The sequence below is a fragment of the Lupinus angustifolius genome, unplaced genomic scaffold (genome assembly GCF_001865875.1).
Source record: "Lupinus angustifolius cultivar Tanjil unplaced genomic scaffold, LupAngTanjil_v1.0 Scaffold_166_13, whole genome shotgun sequence".
Taxonomy (NCBI): Eukaryota; Viridiplantae; Streptophyta; class Magnoliopsida; order Fabales; family Fabaceae; genus Lupinus; species Lupinus angustifolius.
In genome coordinates this window covers 596-18,793 of record NW_017726262.1, presented here as the reverse complement: position 1 = coordinate 18,793, position 18,198 = coordinate 596, and the positions used below count along the sequence as shown (strand labels likewise).

The 18,198-nt window shown below is 34.4% G+C and overlaps 4 protein-coding genes across 8 annotated transcripts; 3 read left to right on the top strand and 1 right to left on the bottom strand.

Annotated features, from left to right (window-relative positions):
* Positions 1-282: 282 nt before the first annotated feature.
* Positions 283-3,159, bottom strand: LOC109340386 (protein TIC 55, chloroplastic-like). Its single transcript, XM_019578063.1, has 4 exons — positions 3,073-3,159; positions 2,569-2,990; positions 2,038-2,140; positions 283-1,505 (listed from the first exon to the last, which is right to left on the bottom strand). Exons 1-4 carry the CDS (start codon positions 3,082-3,084, stop codon positions 387-389), a joined length of 1,656 nt encoding a protein of 551 aa, XP_019433608.1. The 5' UTR covers positions 3,085-3,159; the 3' UTR covers positions 283-386.
* Positions 3,160-4,912: 1,753 nt separating this feature from the next.
* Positions 4,913-8,912, top strand: LOC109340388 (lariat debranching enzyme). 5 transcript variants are annotated; one of them, XM_019578068.1, is made up of 8 exons: positions 4,914-5,436; positions 6,040-6,233; positions 6,527-6,709; positions 6,798-6,916; positions 7,064-7,203; positions 7,446-7,565; positions 8,175-8,297; positions 8,352-8,780. In XM_019578068.1, the coding sequence occupies exons 1-7, from the start codon at positions 5,034-5,036 to the stop codon at positions 8,291-8,293; spliced, it is 1,278 nt and encodes a 425-aa protein (XP_019433613.1). In that variant the 5' UTR covers positions 4,914-5,033; the 3' UTR covers positions 8,294-8,297; positions 8,352-8,780. The 5 variants fall into 5 exon arrangements, with proteins under 5 accessions (XP_019433614.1, XP_019433613.1, XP_019433611.1 ...); XM_019578066.1 differs by having other exon boundaries at positions 8,175-8,302; positions 8,374-8,780; XM_019578067.1 differs by having other exon boundaries at positions 8,175-8,320; positions 8,357-8,780.
* Positions 8,913-9,426: 514 nt separating this feature from the next.
* On the top strand, positions 9,427-11,200 carry LOC109340387 (capsanthin/capsorubin synthase, chromoplastic-like). The gene is made up of 2 exons (XM_019578064.1): positions 9,427-11,045; positions 11,092-11,200. The coding sequence occupies exon 1, from the start codon at positions 9,507-9,509 to the stop codon at positions 11,034-11,036; it is 1,530 nt and encodes a 509-aa protein (XP_019433609.1). The 5' UTR covers positions 9,427-9,506; the 3' UTR covers positions 11,037-11,045; positions 11,092-11,200.
* A 3,521-nt stretch (positions 11,201-14,721) lies between these two features.
* LOC109340389 (peroxidase 46-like) lies at positions 14,722-16,708 on the top strand. Its single transcript, XM_019578070.1, has 4 exons — positions 14,722-15,049; positions 15,213-15,392; positions 15,491-15,656; positions 16,208-16,708. Exons 1-4 carry the CDS (start codon positions 14,768-14,770, stop codon positions 16,615-16,617), a joined length of 1,038 nt encoding a protein of 345 aa, XP_019433615.1. The 5' UTR covers positions 14,722-14,767; the 3' UTR covers positions 16,618-16,708.
* The last annotated feature ends 1,490 nt before the right edge of the window (positions 16,709-18,198 follow it).

Genomic DNA, 18,198 nt, shown 5'->3' with positions numbered 1-18,198 from the left:
TTTATTTTTTTGATGGAGGAAGTAAGTACATGTAACAAGAAGTGGTGTCGTGTATACTACAGTGGCAGTGTCATTCTTATACAAATGTAATATAGAGAAGCAGTGTTAAACTATTGATGCAGGAGATTATATTTCAACATGTAAATGCTTAAGCTCCCTAGCACACCTCATTATATATATTATATAGTCTCCACCGGTTTGAAATTTAAGGGAATGGTTCAGTTGAGGTTTTAGTTCCCAAGATGTTTTCCTCTTTTCTTTACTTGGAAAGATAATAGGGAAGAGACCACACTAGATTTCATGCAATCATATATCAATATCAACATGTATCATAAAACAAACTATAAGTATTTGTTTGAAAACAACTATTTTGAACAACTTGTCCCTCACAATCTCCTATGTGTCCTGATAAAGTTTGTTGTGTTCATTGTAATGGCAGTTGAGCATGCAAAGACACCAATAGAGCACAACGAAGCGGATACCAGCAGAAGTGCCTTCCATTGTCTCCCAGATACCAGAATTGCCGATGCAGCTAATGCGATGGCTACAGCTGAAAGGGCATTTTTCCAAAATTGAAAAGCTTTGATCACAGTTCTACATCCCTTGCAATGTATCACATGCCTGAAATATCTATTGGCTAAGTTTGGAGCATGCATTGTTCCAATGCCCCCCTTGGCGGGTGAGGAAGCTGATAGTCCTGCAACGAGGCCAGCCGGTGCGTGTTCCACCACAGCAGGCTCTTCGGGCAATGAAATAGTGCTGTGACCGAAATGATAAGGCATTCCATGCCCCACTTTGTCCATCCACTTTCTGTATTCAGCAACCCATGTGTCTGATGATTTTAGATTCAGATACAGTTCCTTTGTAGGAACCTTTTCTTTCAGTAGAATTTCATTTTGGGATGATAGGAATCCCATGTCTTGTTCAAAAACCTTGCTTGCATTCTGATGGAAGTACCATTTAGGGAATAGTTTTGCAATTGGGGATCTTTTTGTTGTTCCAAACCTCACTATCAGCAATGATTTACCTTGCCCAGTTGGTGTACAAAGGAACAGACCAGTGAAGTAGTTTTTTTCACCATTCTCACCAACAATTTCCCTGTTATTTTGTAGAACACAGGGAGCCTCGAACCGTAAGAAGTTAGGCTTAGACCCATCTTTTTCTTTGCCCCACCAACCTGCAAACCCTCTATCAGTTCGTTCGGTTACCTCAAAAAGTAGTGGCTGTGCATCCTCTCTTTTTGCAGTCCAATCTGTTCTATCATGTGAGATTGGGATATGAGCAGGATCCATCAGATTTTCCAGAAGAATAGAGTGATCATATGGGAGTTCATGAGTTGTTGAAACATCTTGAAACCCTGGCCTGGCGAAGTTCTCGAACCAAGGGATTTTGCTGACATTTGGAGGTGTCTTTCTAGACATCCATACCCAGAGAACACCTTGTGAGTTCCTCACCTCATATGTTTTAACACAGGCTGATCGAGGGATTTTGGCATCAGCTGGAAGCTGTTGAAAACAGAAAGAATATAATGAATGATTAATATCTCGTCACATTAATCTTAGAAGCAATTGTCTTGGCATTTGGCTTAGCCATGGACAACTTTAAGACTGTCTGGCATGCAGATGGAACATAACTGCTCTGTTGTACTCTTTGGTTCCACACCATTTAGTCGGGATTTGGATCCTCTCGTGTTTTAACTGGATATGGTTTTATTGGATAGAAACATGGAGAAAGACACAAACTTTATCATATAAGAATCCCTTATGATTGATTACAAAAACCTCTAGTTAGATTCCAGAACATATGTGTTATGGTCTTTAACTTCACAACAAGAGTATAGCAGGTTGTTAAAAAGATTATCCAAATCCTATTAGTAGAACCAAAATGAACTACTTATTAACATCATATATTGTTTTGTTCAATTTATAAAATAGACCACATGTATATTAGAATTCATTATATATATATATATATATATATATATATTACATTTTGATCTAACATGTAAGCCAAAAACCTAAGTATGTAATAACCAACCTGGGGTATCTTCACACATTTGCCTTCACCTTCAAATTGCCATCCATGGTATAGGCACTCTAGCCTTCCATCAATCAATTGCCCTTCAGATAGTTTTGCTAACCTGAATTGAACAAAACATAAGGACCAGCTTCTACAAATTTGGACTTAAGAATTTCAATGAATACCATGTTAGCAGGCATCTTTATCTCTTTCGGAATGTTAGGAAGTAAGTCCTATATCATTCTCTTAGGCATGGTTTAAATATTTGTTGGGAAACTCTTATTACCAATTGGTTTTGATATGAAACCTTAACATGGTATCGGATCTAGATCCCAACTTCCCTCCGGGTCAAAGGTAACCCTTCGCCGTTCACATGCAACATATAATTTCAAGTTTGCAACTGCCATATCAACCAAGAGTGCAAGATAACTTCACATGATCTAATTAAATTTGCAGCAAGTGTTAGTGGGTCAAGATCTAATTAAAGATGCATACACTTTTACTCAATCACTTTAGACAATTATGAACAAAGTAGTGAGGTGAATTCACCTGTGGGGGCAACGATCTTCATAACAATGAAAGTGGTCATTACCATCCTTGAACAACACAAGCTGCTTATCAAAAACTTTGAGACCAAGTGGTGCATCTTCAGGCACATTCTGAGTAAGATACAAAGGATACCATTCTTCTTCCCAATCATAATCAGCAACTACCCTTTCACCTCTTCTCTCTTCCTCACTAGAAGGACCTACAAGAACTTTATGATCTTCCCCATCAACCAAAGTTTCAGTTTTGATATCTGCCACTGCTCTATACCTACCATGCTTCGTTCTTGAAGATGAGAATGGTTTGAATGAGTGGGTATGGGAAGATAGAGTGCAAAGTTGTGACTGTGGTGAGTATTGGTTGAAAGGTGGTGGAGAAGGAAGATGCAAAGGGAAAGAGGTATTGGTGTGTAGCAGAAATGGATTTACCAAAGCCATGATGAGTGTTGTGGGTTAGGTTGGAAAGTAGTGAAGGGAGTGTAGTATGAAGTCAAGAAATTGGTGGAATCACCAAAGCCATGACGAGTGTTTTGGTGGGTCTCTCACTGGCTTTTGCTTGTGGAATTAGTGTATCCTTTTATGGCCACACGTTATGTTGGAGAACTCAGATAAGCGCATAGAATTATTTTCTAGGGAAGGGATCTTAAAAGAGTATCTCAAAAAATCTACTACATATCCTAATTATTTATTCTAAAACCATCATAATATTACAATTCATTTTTAGTTCTTCAATGGTTTTCCGCGAAATAAGAATAAAAATGACTCCTATTCATTAGTGAATTTGAATAAAGAATGTGTTTATTTTACTAAGAACAATTTTGTTGTTATCATTATGATTACTCTAATAAATACTAGTTATTCATTCTAATAAAATTCAATTCAATAATTTAAATTAGTAAATATATTGAAATCATTAGATTTTTTACAATTTGATGGTCGAAATGTAAAATAAGTTTTTTTCATTTATTTGTTGGAATAAATGGATCTATTTCTATTTTTAATGAGAATTATTTTTAAGCATGAAGTTTAAAATTATTTTTGGCGGTGATTAATGTGATTATTTTGTTTTTAATGATAGAATTATTTCTAGAGTTAAGACACGTGAATCACCCAAAACAGGAGTGGATACTTCTCAACTTTACTCTCAACATTTACTTAAAATTTCTTCATTCAGTTTTGGACTTTTTAGATGAGTTTAGTTTTTGAAGATGCTACAAATACAAAAATGTTAAACAATTATGATAAACGTTGTATAATTTAAGATGCATATACAATATTACTCTATTATTTTCATGAAAACGAGTAGAATGTCATTTGTATTGTCAATTTGAAATTAAACGTGTGCAACTTTTCTTTTAGAATATGGTCTCTCTAATTTTTCTTCTTCATATTCTCTTGCTTATCAAAAAGAGGATGTTGGTGAGTTTAATGTAAAATGTTGGACTTCCAAAAATAATATTACCATTTATTTTTACATCAAAAGTATTTCTAGCTTATAGTAAAAACTAATATTTTTAGGCACAAAAAGTATTGTTCCATCCCGATCATTCAAGTACTCCAGTTGTCTGAGTGAGTTTCTCTCCTAGCTGATGAAGAATTAGGCGTGACTAATTGAGAGGCTTAAACCGACTCATTACTTTTTGTCGGACATACTAGGTCGGAATTGAGACCACTCTTGCCTGACACACTGCCAGTAGTGCAATGTTACGCCACCTACAAATTTCACATATTCAGGTGCTAATGTGATAAGGATATGCCTAAAATACAGCTACTAAACCTACCATAAGCTATAAGTCAACTATGTACAAAGTATTACCAAATACACTTGACACGGAAAAAACAACCTCCAATAGACCCAAATGGTCGGTCATGCCAACAGTACCCATCAGAACCACGTCATTCATCTCAACCATTATAAATAAGGATTTCTCCCAATAGAAAGTATTACTTATCATTATTATTCTCTACTTACTTCTTGCATATTGCTTCCGAGCTTCACATCTATAGCCTCATATTGATTTGATCGTTAGAAAACATTTTCAAATACCCCATCAGTAGGTTCAAATCAATCTCAACTCATATACTAACAAAAAAAAAGTCTTACCCAAACCTCTTATTCAACCACAAAAGAACAACTATTAAAATTAATTTTACATCTAAAACCCATAAAGTGTTAATTGAGTTACATAAGATTTTATGATATCTTTAGATCAATTAAATATTAAAAGTTTGATGCCTATAAACTTGCAATCCAAAAGGTATTAATTCATGGGTGAGTGCTATGAAAGAATAGTTTATGAATTGTGATAAATAAATATAAGAGGAACATCCATAAACAAAATAAAATATATTTATCTCAATCACTTAAAACTAATATTTCTATTTGGTAGTGAAAGTTAGCTAATTCCCAAAAGTGGTTGTGATTAGGGTTTAGTGGGTGGTCGACGGTGGAAGTGAGAAGCGTTTGCGATGAAGATAGCAGTGGAAGGATGCATGCACGGTGACCTAGACACCGTATACAAAACCCTTCAACATCTTGAAAAATTCAACAACACCAAAATCGACCTTCTCCTTTGTTGCGGTGATTTTCAGGCAGTTAGAAACAGTGATGATCTCAAGAGTTTGAACGTGCTTCCCAAATATCGCACCATGAACTCTTTCTGGAAGTATTATTCTGGCGCTGAGGTTGCTCCTTACCCAACCATCTTTATCGGTGGAAATCATGAAGCTTCTAATTATTTGTGGGAACTTTACTATGGAGGTTGGGTTGCTCCTAATATTTATTTTTTGGGAGCTGCTGGTGTTGTTAGGTTTGGGAATGTTCGAATTGCTGGTCTTTCTGGAATTTATAATGCTCGTCACTATAATTTAGGTTATTTTTTATTCTCTTTCTTTATAATTGCTTCATGATGTGTTCTGTGTTTTTATCAGCTAATTACTGTTAGTAATAGTCTAGTAGGATGTTTTTGAAATAACTTATTTTGAGTTTGTAAGAACAATTTGTTTTCATGTCCGAATATGTTGGTTACTTTGTTAACACCACCTTCTGGCTTATAAGCTAGTCAACTAGCTTATCTGACCAAATTAAGGTACTTGTTGGTGTTTGGTAGAGGGACTTATTTCAATATGCTAGGAGCTTAAAATCTTGTATTTGATAAGCTATTTCATGATTATAAGACATGGGCTTATGTCATTTTTACATCTATCGATTAGTTTATAAGCTAATTTTTCCAAACAGTTTCAAGTCAATTATATAGCTTAACAACTTTCACCTCCTAGCTGATAAGCTTTCAACTAGTTGTGCCAAATAGAGTCCAACTCTTAGAGAAGCTTATGAAAATAAGTTCTTTTTGGCTTATCTTGAAAAGGCTTACCGAATAAGTACTTAATTAAGCTGTTTACCAAAATGCACCTTACTATTAGTATTCATTATTCAATGCTGGCCGATGTAACTAAAAATGTGAGATTTGAGCAGGACATTTTGAGAGGCCACCCTATGATCAGAGTACTATCAGGTCTGTGTATCATGTTCGTGAATATGATGTTCATAAACTCAATCAAGTTCAGGAACCCATTGATATTTTTCTTTCACATGATTGGCCGGTTGGGATCACTGATTATGGGGATTCGAATGAGCTTCTTCGGCGCAAGACTTACTTTAGGCAAGAGGTAACATTATGCTATTTCTTAAGCTATTGTTTTGAGTGTATTTTATTTTTATTTTTTTGGGATGAAGAATTCGGATACATTTTAACTATGAAGGCTAAAAATGCATAGCTTAAGAAATCTAAGAATTTTTTTTAGTAGAGTCATGGATTTATGTGAGGGATAGAAGAAACCATCATATGCATAGACATTTTCAGAGCAGTCATATCTTCTATGAAACAAGCATGTTGTTTCATAGGAATTGCATAACTAGTTACATTCCCCCATGAGATTGCTGTAGCTGATAATATTTCCAGGTAGAGGAAAAAAGGCTTGGGAGTAAACCTGCTGCTCAGCTTCTGGAAAAATTGAAGCCACATTATTGGTTTTCAGCTCACTTACACTGCAAGTTTCCTGCTCTTGTTCAACACGGGGAAGGGGGTCCACTGACAAAATTCCTTGCACTCGATAAATGTCTTCCTGGGCGTGATTTCTTACAGGTATAGATTTACAATCATACTGTGCAGGGTGATCTGTAATAACCATTTCCTATAGTGACTATGATCATGACATGTTCTTTGTCTGCAGATTGTCGAAATTGAATCAGAGGAAGGACCTTTTGAGATTCACTATGATGAAGAATGGTTAGCCATAACAAGGAGGTTCAACTCTATCTTCCCACTGACAACCAAAGGTGCAGATTTCAGGTGTGGGTGCATGTGAAAACACCTTAATTATCATCTAAGATTTGAGTCCTCATACAAAATCTTCTGTTTTGTCCTGCTTTTCTCTCTCCCCAATCACCCAAAAAACAGAAGAAAAATAATAATAATGTTGTTTGCACTTGCTGACAGGTGTGTAAATCTTGGAATGGAAGATTGTCGTCAAATGGTTAGAAGCAGGCTTCAAGAGAGAGGGTTCAAACCTTTTGACTTTGTTAGAAAAGCTCCATGTTATGATCCTTCTCAATCCAACTATCATGGTTCTTCTGCTGGTATTTCTTTGTTTCCTTGGTTACACTGCAAACCACAAATTTACTCTGCTCCTGTATCCTATTGATATCTTATGTTCAAACCTTTTACTAATTGATTTTTGCGACATTTTAATGTATAGCTTTAGTTTCTGAGGAAGGGAAAAGGACTCAGCTATCTTTTAGTGATGTTTGCCATGTTTTGTAGGGTTAGTTATAACTGAAGAAGGGTTAATTTTTTCTGTTTTCTCTTTCATTCCTTGCAGTGCATTCTCGGAATCCTCAGACAGAATCCCTTTTGCAGCTTCTAGAACTTCCATATCTTCTTGATAGCAATCCTGAATCAAAGGGCTTGTCACCTTATCCGTCTCCCTCAATTCAAAGAGGTAATGATTAGCCCTTTTATCTTTTCCCTTGTTAGTAATGATGCATGAGAAGTTGTTATTGCTTGTTAGTATTCCCAAGTAACGACTTTTGACATTTTCATTGTTAATATTTATTTACCTTCAATCTTATGCGTTTACACTTTACACTACATAGGTTAGATAGTTCTGCTTAATGGCATGTGTGCAACCAGGTTGCTATTCAATTTCAATATCCCCAAAGTGATAGAATCACTATAAGTTTATAACAAAACAGCCATAAATGATACATCCAAAATTGAAATGTGAAGTTATGAGCAGAACCTGCCGGTCAAAAATTCCCTTTTAGCTTAATAGCGAGTGCCCTGTTACCCTTGGAATTAATATTTTTATTAAAACTAGACCCTTGGACAGATTTGTTCAGTCTGCAATGCTAATTTTGACTAGAATAAGTGAATTGTACTGGCAAAACTGCATTTTCAACTATATACCTGGCAACATCTGCATTAGTTAGTTATATATTGGTCTGCATTTATGATTGCAAAACTTTTGTCAGTATCATTACTCATATTGCCAGAATTACCATTATCTCTTTTGAGTTAATCTCTTACAAGTTTTTTGAAAAAATTGTAGGTCCCGTTGGTTATGACAGTGAGGACATTCCCATTGATGATGTGGATGATGATGACGACGACGATGACAAGGAGCTACCAAAAGTTGATGATGTGGAAACCGAGACTTTGAATTCGTAAATCATCATTGCAATTAGCATGCAGCTAGCATTTTATGGCTAGTGCTTACACAAAATTCTCAGGATGTGTGTACACCAGAGATCGTGGATTTTCCACCCTCTAATATGCAGTTCAGTGGCATGTACATTAACTCACAAAAAATGAGAGGAAAGGAAAGCTTTCAGGCCTTGTGTTAGTCACAGTCGTGAGATCAAATATTGACTATCTAACCTTATGCTCCGACCACCAGAAAATCAAATTATGATGAATGTGACCCATGATTTTGCCGGTTGCATTATTAGTTGTTAGTGCAGCTGGATCTGTAATTGCTCTTAACTGTACCTTTTATTCATTAACCTGATAAGTTGGGTTAATTTGATCGTTGTCATTGTCAAGAAATTTGTTGCTAATTGTTGCATATGTTCTGTATTGTCGTATTCTTTCTTTTTTCTTCTGTATTCAAAGACCAGAAGCCAGACTCGTTGTGTACTGGATTTAAAATTTGAAATCTTGATACAGGTAAAGGACTGAATGGCGTTGAACAAAATGTGAAGAAATGTAGGAAGAATTTAAGAGCCCCTTTATGAATGCTTGTGTACTTAAGAAACAGAATGCAGAAAATTTGTCTAAGGCATGTTAAAGCCTTTAAGGTAGAAAACATTTGTTATAGAAGAACCTTTTTACGAAACTTTCTTTGACCTATTATGAACATTTTTATTTAACAAACTTACTCTGCCTTCTATGTGACAACATGTTTAACTCGAAATGGTGCCCTTTGTAGTTTGTTTATACACGTGGTTTCTACATCTGACTGTTGCGTTTTCAATTATCTAAATTCTAAGCAACACTATCCTAAACCCAAATCCTCTATACCAAAAAAAATTCTACGCCTCTATATCATTAATCCTTGAATGAAATAAAATTAATCCCATAACATTAATCCTTGAGTAAAACAAAAGAATTTATAAGAAAATTGAAGTGTACACATAGGGGTGTGAAAGTGAGAATATATAAGCCCAGAAGAAAGTAGGTGAGGTTTAGGCCCATAGGCCTAGGATATTTACACGTTTATCCACCAACTCTATTTCAAAACATTGCGCCATATATAAAGGTGTGAAACATGATAGTAGTCTACGTAGTTTTATGATTTATGGTTCCTCTTTGTCAACATCACGTATAACAAATATTGCTTTGCTTTGCTTCCTCCTTTCTCCTTGTCTCTTCTTTCTTCAAAATGGATACTCGTTTTATGTTATTAACCTCACCACCTCCTCCTACTAACACTCACCATTTTCTCCACTCACCCACACCACCTTCTTCATTATCTCTTCTTTCAACCACCCACCACAAAAAAACACCTTCAATGTTACAATCCAGTGGCACCAGGATCAACAGCACCAACACAAAAAGTACTTGGAATTTCCTTGACTTGAAATCAGAGCAACAACCTGAAGCTTTAGACATTGATCTTCCATGGTATAATCCATCTGATCGCCCTCGTTTCGATGTGATCGTCGTTGGTGCTGGTCCTGCAGGCATAAGGCTAGCGGAACAAGTCTCCCTCTATGGAATTAAGGTTTGTTGTGTTGATCCTGACCCTCTTTCTGTGTGGCCTAACAATTATGGAGCGTGGGTTGATGAGTTTGATAATCTTGGCCTTGATGATTGCTTTGATAAAACATGGCCTATGGCTTGTGTTTATGTTGATGAGGGTAGGACCAAGTATTTGGATCGTCCTTATGGGAGGGTTGGTAGGAACAAACTTAAAAGGAATTTGCTTGAAAAGTGTGTCTCCAATGGGGTTAGATTTTGTAAGTCAAAGGTGTGGAAAATTGATCAGCAAGAGTTTGAGTCTACGGTTTTCTGTGATAATGGAGTAGAATTGAAAGGGAGTTTAGTTGTTGATGCTAGTGGTTTTTCTAGTACTTTCACAGAGTTTGATCATAGAATAAAAAAGAAAAACGAAGGTTTTCAGATTGCTCATGGTATTTTAGCTGAGGTTGATGGTCACCCTTTTGATTTAGACAAGATGGTTTTGATGGATTGGAGGGATACCCATCTTGGGAATGAACCATACATGAGAGTTAACAATTCAAAGATTCCTACTTTCTTATATGCAATGCCATTTGATTCTAATTTGATATTTCTTGAAGAAACTTCACTTGTTAGCCGTCCAGTTTTGTCATATATTGAGATAAAGAAAAGAATGGTTGCAAGGCTAAGACACTTGGGTATTAGAGTGAAAAGGATATTGGAGGATGAGAAGTGTTTGATTCCAATGGGAGGACCACTACCCCAGATTCCTCAAAATGTGATGGCTATTGGTGGAACTTCTGGGGTAGTTCACCCTTCCACAGGGTACATGGTAGCTAGAACAATGGCTCTAGCACCTATTGTTGCTTTTGCAATATCTGAGTGTCTTGGCTCTAACAGAATGATCAGAGGGAAACCCCTTCATCATAAAGTTTGGAATAGCTTGTGGACTTCTGAGAGAAGACTCAATAGAGAATTTTACACTTTTGGAATGGAGACTTTGTTGAAGCTTGATTTGAATGGATCTAGGAGTTTCTTTGATGCATTTTTTGACTTAAAGCCTCATTACTGGAAAGGATTTCTCTCTTCAAAGTTGACTCCAATGGAGCTTGCTCAGTTATCTTTATCACTCTTTGGACATGCCTCAAATCGTTCTAGGTTTGATATTGTCACAAAGTGCCCTATACCATTGGCTAAAATGATTGGCAATGTGGCCTTGGAATCCATTTGATGATGGAAGGTTTTGGAACACATAAATAAGCTAGATTTGTTGTTTTTTCTTGCAGTTGTATTTGCTTATTGATTTGTTGAATTATCATTAGGCTGATAATGTAGCTGCTGAGAATTATTTCAGTTCAGTTGAATGTGAAATAGACATCCACCTCTTATGCAAATGAAAATAATAATATTGCTCTTTTCTCTATGGCTGGTTATAAAACTATTGACAATTTATATTTATTTTTTGAAAAGTAAATAATATGAATAATATGAAATGTTTAAAAATAATATTAATTATTTCTTTATCATTTATATATTTATCCTCACTGTTGTGAAGATATAACAAATAATAGTGAAGAGAATAATTGAGAATAGTATAATAAGAAAAAATTAATATTTTTAGTAGAAATAAAAGATTAATTGAATTTCTTGATTTTGCATAATTCCCCAAACCAATTCCTAAATATTGTGCAACATTTTATGGACAACACAACCTAAATCAAGTATGTAATTAATGAAAATTGAAAATGTTCTATAACAAGATGTTCAAACTTTTGCACAATTTTAATTATTTTTTTGGTTATGACAATTTTAATTATTACAACATGTAATACTATTTTTATTAATATCTTAGTAATTAAACTGGTCAAGGTACTAAAATATGCTATTTTCTAATTAAATTATATAGGATGAAAATTAGATATACATATATATTATACTAATATTAATGTTTTAATTTTAAGAACTAATAAAGAATGTGATAAATACATTTATTTAAACTATTATTTAAAATATAATGCGCGATATGGTGGTATACCATATTTTAAAAATATAAATAAAAGTAATTATTGTATGTTTGATTCTCCCCAATCACATTTTGTTAAAAATTGTCATTTTATAATTTTAAATGAAAATTAATCCGTTTGACCAATACAATTAAAATGAAAACTATTAATATGATCTATTTTGATCGACTTTGACTAATATGATTATATAACTGTTATAATTGTTGTATTGAAGAGGAACTAATTCTTGACTTTACTGTTTTCATAACTAAGCGTTAATACTGTTAATTTTTTAATACAAAATTGTTACACATATAAGTAGAATTGACAAATTGTTTATCTCTTATACATATAAGAGAGTAGATTTATTTGTTATGAATATATTTAATATATTAATCATTATTTATTTATATTACTTTTTAAAATGTTAATAATGACTAAACATGAATGATGAATAATTGACAATGTATAAGAAAAATCATACACTTTGAAAATATTACAAACTTGGTAACTATAGCCATGGTTGTCATCATATTACGTAGTCACTTAACATAAATTTACCCGATCTCGTGGCATAAAATCAACTAATGAACTCGTAGAAAGTTACAATTTAAAAATAAAGAAAAAAAAACATATGCACTAATAAAAAAGGAGAATTATAAACTTAAACTGAAAACGATCCAAGGAGAACTTTCAAAAACCTTACAACTTAATATTTTAAAACACATAAGATCAAATGTTAATATATGTAATAATGGCAGTAGTCTTTATTTATAATAATAAACCTTTGCCCAATCAAGATAAATATAATTTAAGATGAAAACACAACCTTAACCAATTAACAAGTAAAGATAGACTTAAGATCCTAACAATATCAAATAAAACTAAACTAAGAACAATCGAAAAGATACTAACAATACTCCACTATGAACATGTTCCTCAAGGTGACAACAAATGGGTTTCAAAATCAAATCCAAGTAGGACCCCACTGTTCAAAGTGGGATGACCTTGCTATGCATGTTATATAAGAATGTCCATCAAGATCTCATTGTTCTTCTTCAATGTCAATATCCATTTGGGCTAAACACCATAATAGAATCCACTAAGCCTCTCTCTCATTCGGGATTTGGGCCATGGTAAGTCAGAAAATTGACCTAATTTCTTCATTGCCTCATAATCTTTTTTTTTTGGTACAATGGAGAGGCTAGAACCTCAAATTGACTAAGATAAGATAGATCTAGAAAAATACATTTCCGTAAAGTCAAACAAAAGCAAATTTCTACACGTAGTTGGTGGAAGCTCCACAAGGTAAGTTCCTACATCCACATCATGTGACATGTTAGCCATGAAATTTGTCACCTAGTTTGCCTCCTTATGTATGTGCACGCATTGAACATCCCAATCTCTACCCAACCAGGTTCTAATAACATCCACCAAAGAGACGTAAGGATGGAACTGATCACAACCATTAGAAATCAAATCGATAACTACCTTGAAAACACTTTCAAGAATTAATTTCTTTAAACCTTTACCCCAAGCTAAAGTTAGCATAGAGTAAATACCCCATAGTTCTGCCCACAAAATAGTAGATGAACCCAAGTTCTTATAGAAACCAAACAACCACTCATCTGAATCATCTCTACAAACTCCACCACAACCTGCTATATTAGTTGTCCTTCGAACTGAACCGTCCATATTGCACTTATACCATCCTAGTGGAGGGGAGTCCCAACCAACCAAAATTTGTTTGTATATTGGACTACTAAGAGAAAACGGAAGAAATCTCAAGTTGGTATCATTTGCATAATCGGTTGCCAACCGACGTGCATAATAGAGAATTTCCTGCATGTTGAAAGTATCACCCTTGAACACCATATTGTTTCTCATTTTCCAAATGGACAAAGCATAATATCAAAGCTTTGGGGATGAATAATCGGCATATTCAACAAATTTGAGGATCGAGGTTTCTAGTTATCCAGTCATGCAAATCATTCACAAAGAAAGATGGGTGGCTGTAAGTGACACTGTCCTACAAAGATCTAACAAAGTTACAATCACGAAGTATATGCAACACAAATTCTATTCATCTAGAGCAAGTCGTATCCTCGTTATCTTTTCAAATAATTGATAAGTTGGTAGGCAGTGACATCAAAATTTTATAGGAAGCCATAATTAAACAAAATGATATAATAAAAATAAACAATTAATTAAGCATAAATTTATTAATGTTTGAAGTATATTAAATTAGGTTTTGTTGACCATTACCCAAAGTAACTAATTAAGTGGTTTAAATATGGGGACTAATATGATTGGTGTTTATGATTCTAACAAACTTTTCAACGACATTCTGATTCAATTCATTTATTTCAGCTTATTACGATGCAAAGGGTGGAATCAAGAAACATAAACTTTATATGCTTATTTTTAGAAATAGAATTAAAATGTGACATAAAGATATCATGAACCCTTTCTTCAAATAAGTTTGTTCCATAGTTGACCGTTAATCATGAAGTAATTGTATCACCATTTATGAGTAACGCGTGGCACAAGTAACAGTTTCTATTATTGTAGTATATATACTATTTATTAAGAGTTACTATTACGCAGCATCTTTAAATGCTTGATGAGAGAAGTGATAAGATAATTGGGTTGAGTAACATTACAAAACCAAATCTCTCATCTACCTACTGACATCAACTAACTACATAAATGTGGCTTTAAATTCCTGCCCATTATGCAAAGCATATCTTCTCTCTCAAACATTATGTCATTTCATGTATTGATCGGTCAGAAAAATAATTTATTATTAAAGTTTAAATTTAAATATATGTTTTTCGACCAATCAGAGAAAATGACACACGGAGTGACACACTCTTGTGGTATAGCAGAAATGACCCCACACCTTTTCTATATCTCTTTTTTTATGATATGTTTCATTTTCAAGTGAAAGGAAGAGTCTATGCGTACTGCAAATACAATACTCCTGCGATTGAACCAAAAAAAGACTAAACTTTGTTTAATGGAGACAAGAACACTAATTCTTTCCAAAACACTGTCTTGTCTTTTTTGTGTATTTTGTTTTGTTGCTTATGTTTCTGCTAGTCTCTCTTTCAACTTCTATGCAGCTTCATGCCCAACTGCAGAGTTTCTCATAAGAAACACTGTAAGATCTTCATCTTCTGATGATCCTTCCATTCCTGGGAAGCTCCTTCGCTTGGTTTTCCATGATTGCTTTGTTGAGGTTAGTTACTATCACTCCAATACAATGCATCCAACAAAGTTTATTACAAGTTAAAGCATGCTTCTTCAGGAAATATGATATCTTCTGGTTTATGTACTAAAAATTCAGCTACCAATACATTATCATGCACCTTTGTTTTATAACCTTCATTGTTTTAATGCAGGGTTGTGATGCATCTTTGATGCTACAAGGGAATAATACAGAGCAAACTGATCCAGGAAATAGGTCTGTTGGAGGATATTCAGTTATAGAATCAGCAAAAAGAGTGCTTGAGCTGTTCTGTCCTGGAACTGTTTCTTGTGCAGACATAATTGCTCTTGCTGCTAGAGATGCTGTTGAAATTGTAAGTTCTTCTTCAATGAACTTTCTATATTCTACATAAATACATTGACTTCTCTCTTGGTACACAATAATTAACCGATGAAGGGTATTTGAGAACAGGCTGGTGGACCGATGATTCCGATTCCTACAGGTAGGAAAGATGGAATGGTTTCAGTTGCTTCCAATGTTAGACCAAACATAGTGGATACAAGTTTTACAATGGATGAGATGGTTAAGATCTTCTCTGCAAAAGGATTGTCCTTATTTGATCTTGTTGTCCTTTCAGGTGCATGTTCTATGTCCATACAAAGGAATGATCATAATTATTGGTTTTTTCCTCTTTAACAATCATCTTCCCTTTGATTCTTCAGCCTCTCAATACCCTGAGATGACATTTATTTTATTTCCATTCAACAATTTAGGAGCATTTTGACTTGGAGCAAAATTCCATAAAGCAAGAGAATTGAACTATGGCAGATAAAACCTCCTAAACAATTTTTTCTGTCAACATTTTGGATATTTAAACAAGTACTGTTTGAAATTAGCATAAGTTTCTATAATATGAATTAATTGATAGTCAACCAGCATTGCATGTGTTAATCTTTCTCTGTGTTCTCTTTAATGTTATACTAGATAGGATAATGTCTCATAAACATCAATACAAGGACAATGTTTGGTACCCTTTCAATTTTTTGAAGTATTTTTAGAATGTGTGCATACATAAAAAAATAGTAAGAGATTGAGATAAATCTATACAATTTAAAATATGATGTTTAAAAGTTTAGGTACACAAACTCTACTATATAATACTAACTAAGTGATAGTAAAACATTGCAGGAGCTCACACCATAGGAGAGGCTCATTGCAACACATTCAGAGATAGGTTCCAAGAAGATTCCATGGGAAAGCTCATTGACAAAACCATTGACAATAGCTATGCCAATGAACTAAAGAAACAGTGTCCATCTAGTGATATGGCATCTGTGACAGTGAACATTGATCCTGAAACATCTATGGTCTTTGACAACCAGTACTACAAAAATCTTGTGGTCCATAAAGGGCTATTCCAGTCAGATTCTGTTTTGTTAAATGATGATAGCACAAGGAAATTTGTGGAAGATTTTGCAAATGATCAAGAACTTTTCTTTGAAAGTTGGGACCAGTCTTTCATGAAACTCACTAGTGTTGGAGTTAAAACAGGTGATGAGGGTGAAATTAGACGTATATGTGGAGCAACTAATGCATAACAAAGAGTATGATGTAGAAAGTAATGGTTCTCAATGCAGTGTTCTACACCACCTAAAACAATTGCTTGATTAACTTCTCTAGATGATTTTATTTGTGTTGTTCTACTTGTTTCTCAATTTTTGTTAGTCATCTATTATTATTATTTATGATAGAAGACTATGTTACAATGGTCAACACAAAAATCTGTTCTCTCAAATCATGTCTTATATGTTGTTTCGGGCCAATAATGATAATGAATGTTAAATTTTTTTAATCAAACATAACACTTTTATTGAAACACGATAGGATATGGAACAAGACATGTGAGGCAATTCTATCAACACCCAACCAAGAAATCAGTGTAACTGAGGGGTGTGGTAAGTGGTTTTTTGGTGTAACCTTATTGTCTTCATGACTAAAAGATGATAAGGTGGTCTTGTTTATAGGAATAGGGGTAAAGGGGGTATAGAATTAGATAATTGATTCATATGCATATACATCATTGGTAATTAAGAAGGAAGCAGATAATTTTTTTAATTTAAGATGAATATTTGGGTACATGTCCCTCAAGTAAAACTGACATGTGATGACACTTTTTATAACTTGGAAATCTTATCAATGAATTACCTCTCTTAATTCTTCTTATTATTGAAGGAGACTTAAGCTCCTATTTAAAAGACAATCACCAACTAACTATTGCTTGATTCACAAGCAAAACAGAAAAACAGAATTTTCCTTAAACATCCTAACAGAATTAACTAACTTACCTAACATCAACTTAAAACAGAATGCATACAACATAAAACAGAATGCATACAAGTCAATAATGACAGAACTCAATGCTTGATTAACAGTAGCAATAAAATCAGCATTATCATCAACTTGAGCCAATTGTTCATCATCCTTCTCTATGCTGCACACTGCTGCATTTGATCTCATAGCATTAACCAAATGACATTCTTCATTTTCTCTCAATAGCCCCCACAAGCTGGAGAATAGATGTTAATTATTCCCAGCTTGCTTAACAAGAACTTGAAAGGAGATAAATCCAATGCCTTTGTAAGAATGTCAGCAATCTGATCCGCAGAGGCTATAGGAAGAAGATGGAAAAGTTTGGATTGAAATCTTTCTCTAACAATGTGACAGTCTATGTCAATATGCTTGGTCTTTTCGTGAAACACCGAATTTGCTGCAATATGCCTGGCAGATTCATTGTCGCAATAGAGGAGAGCAGGTTGGATGTAGGATACTTTGAAATTTTCCAGCAAGTAAGTGAGCCACTGAATCTCACAAGAGGTGGTAGCTAATGCACGGTATTCTGCCTCTGAAGAAGAACGGGCCACAGTTGTTTGCTTCTTTGATCTCCAGGACACTAATGAATCACCAAGAAACACACAATACCCTGTCACAGACTTTCTTGAATCTATGCAAGCTGCCCAATCCGAGTCACTAAAAGCCTTTAGTTGAAGAGAAGATGTAGAGGAATAGAAAATTCCCTGACCTGGACTCCCTTTGATGTATCTGAGAACTCGAGTCAAGGATTTATAATGTGTAATAGTGGGTTGTGCCATATACTGACTAAGTTGTTGCACAGCAAAAGT

What these genes read in the sequence shown, in the direction of transcription:
- LOC109340386 (XM_019578063.1), bottom strand. An exon ending in GAAGATCGTTGCCCCCACAG is followed by an intron (nt 2,141 to 2,568) that starts GTGAATTCACCT and finishes TGTTCAATTCAG; the next exon opens with GTTAGCAAAACTATCTGAAG. An exon ending in AATGTGTGAAGATACCCCAG is followed by an intron (nt 1,506 to 2,037) that starts GTTGGTTATTAC and finishes TGTTTTCAACAG; the next exon opens with CTTCCAGCTGATGCCAAAAT.
- LOC109340388 (XM_019578068.1), top strand. Translation starts at nt 5,034, where the DNA reads ATGAAGATAGCAGTGGAAGGATGCATGCACGGTGACCTAGACACCGTA. An exon ending in TGCTCGTCACTATAATTTAG is followed by an intron (nt 5,437 to 6,039) that starts GTTATTTTTTAT and finishes AGATTTGAGCAG; the next exon opens with GACATTTTGAGAGGCCACCC. An exon ending in AGACTTACTTTAGGCAAGAG is followed by an intron (nt 6,234 to 6,526) that starts GTAACATTATGC and finishes TAATATTTCCAG; the next exon opens with GTAGAGGAAAAAAGGCTTGG.
- LOC109340387 (XM_019578064.1), top strand. Translation starts at nt 9,507, where the DNA reads ATGGATACTCGTTTTATGTTATTAACCTCACCACCTCCTCCTACTAAC.
- LOC109340389 (XM_019578070.1), top strand. Translation starts at nt 14,768, where the DNA reads ATGCGTACTGCAAATACAATACTCCTGCGATTGAACCAAAAAAAGACT. An exon ending in TCCATGATTGCTTTGTTGAG is followed by an intron (nt 15,050 to 15,212) that starts GTTAGTTACTAT and finishes GTTTTAATGCAG; the next exon opens with GGTTGTGATGCATCTTTGAT. An exon ending in TGATCTTGTTGTCCTTTCAG is followed by an intron (nt 15,657 to 16,207) that starts GTGCATGTTCTA and finishes AAAACATTGCAG; the next exon opens with GAGCTCACACCATAGGAGAG.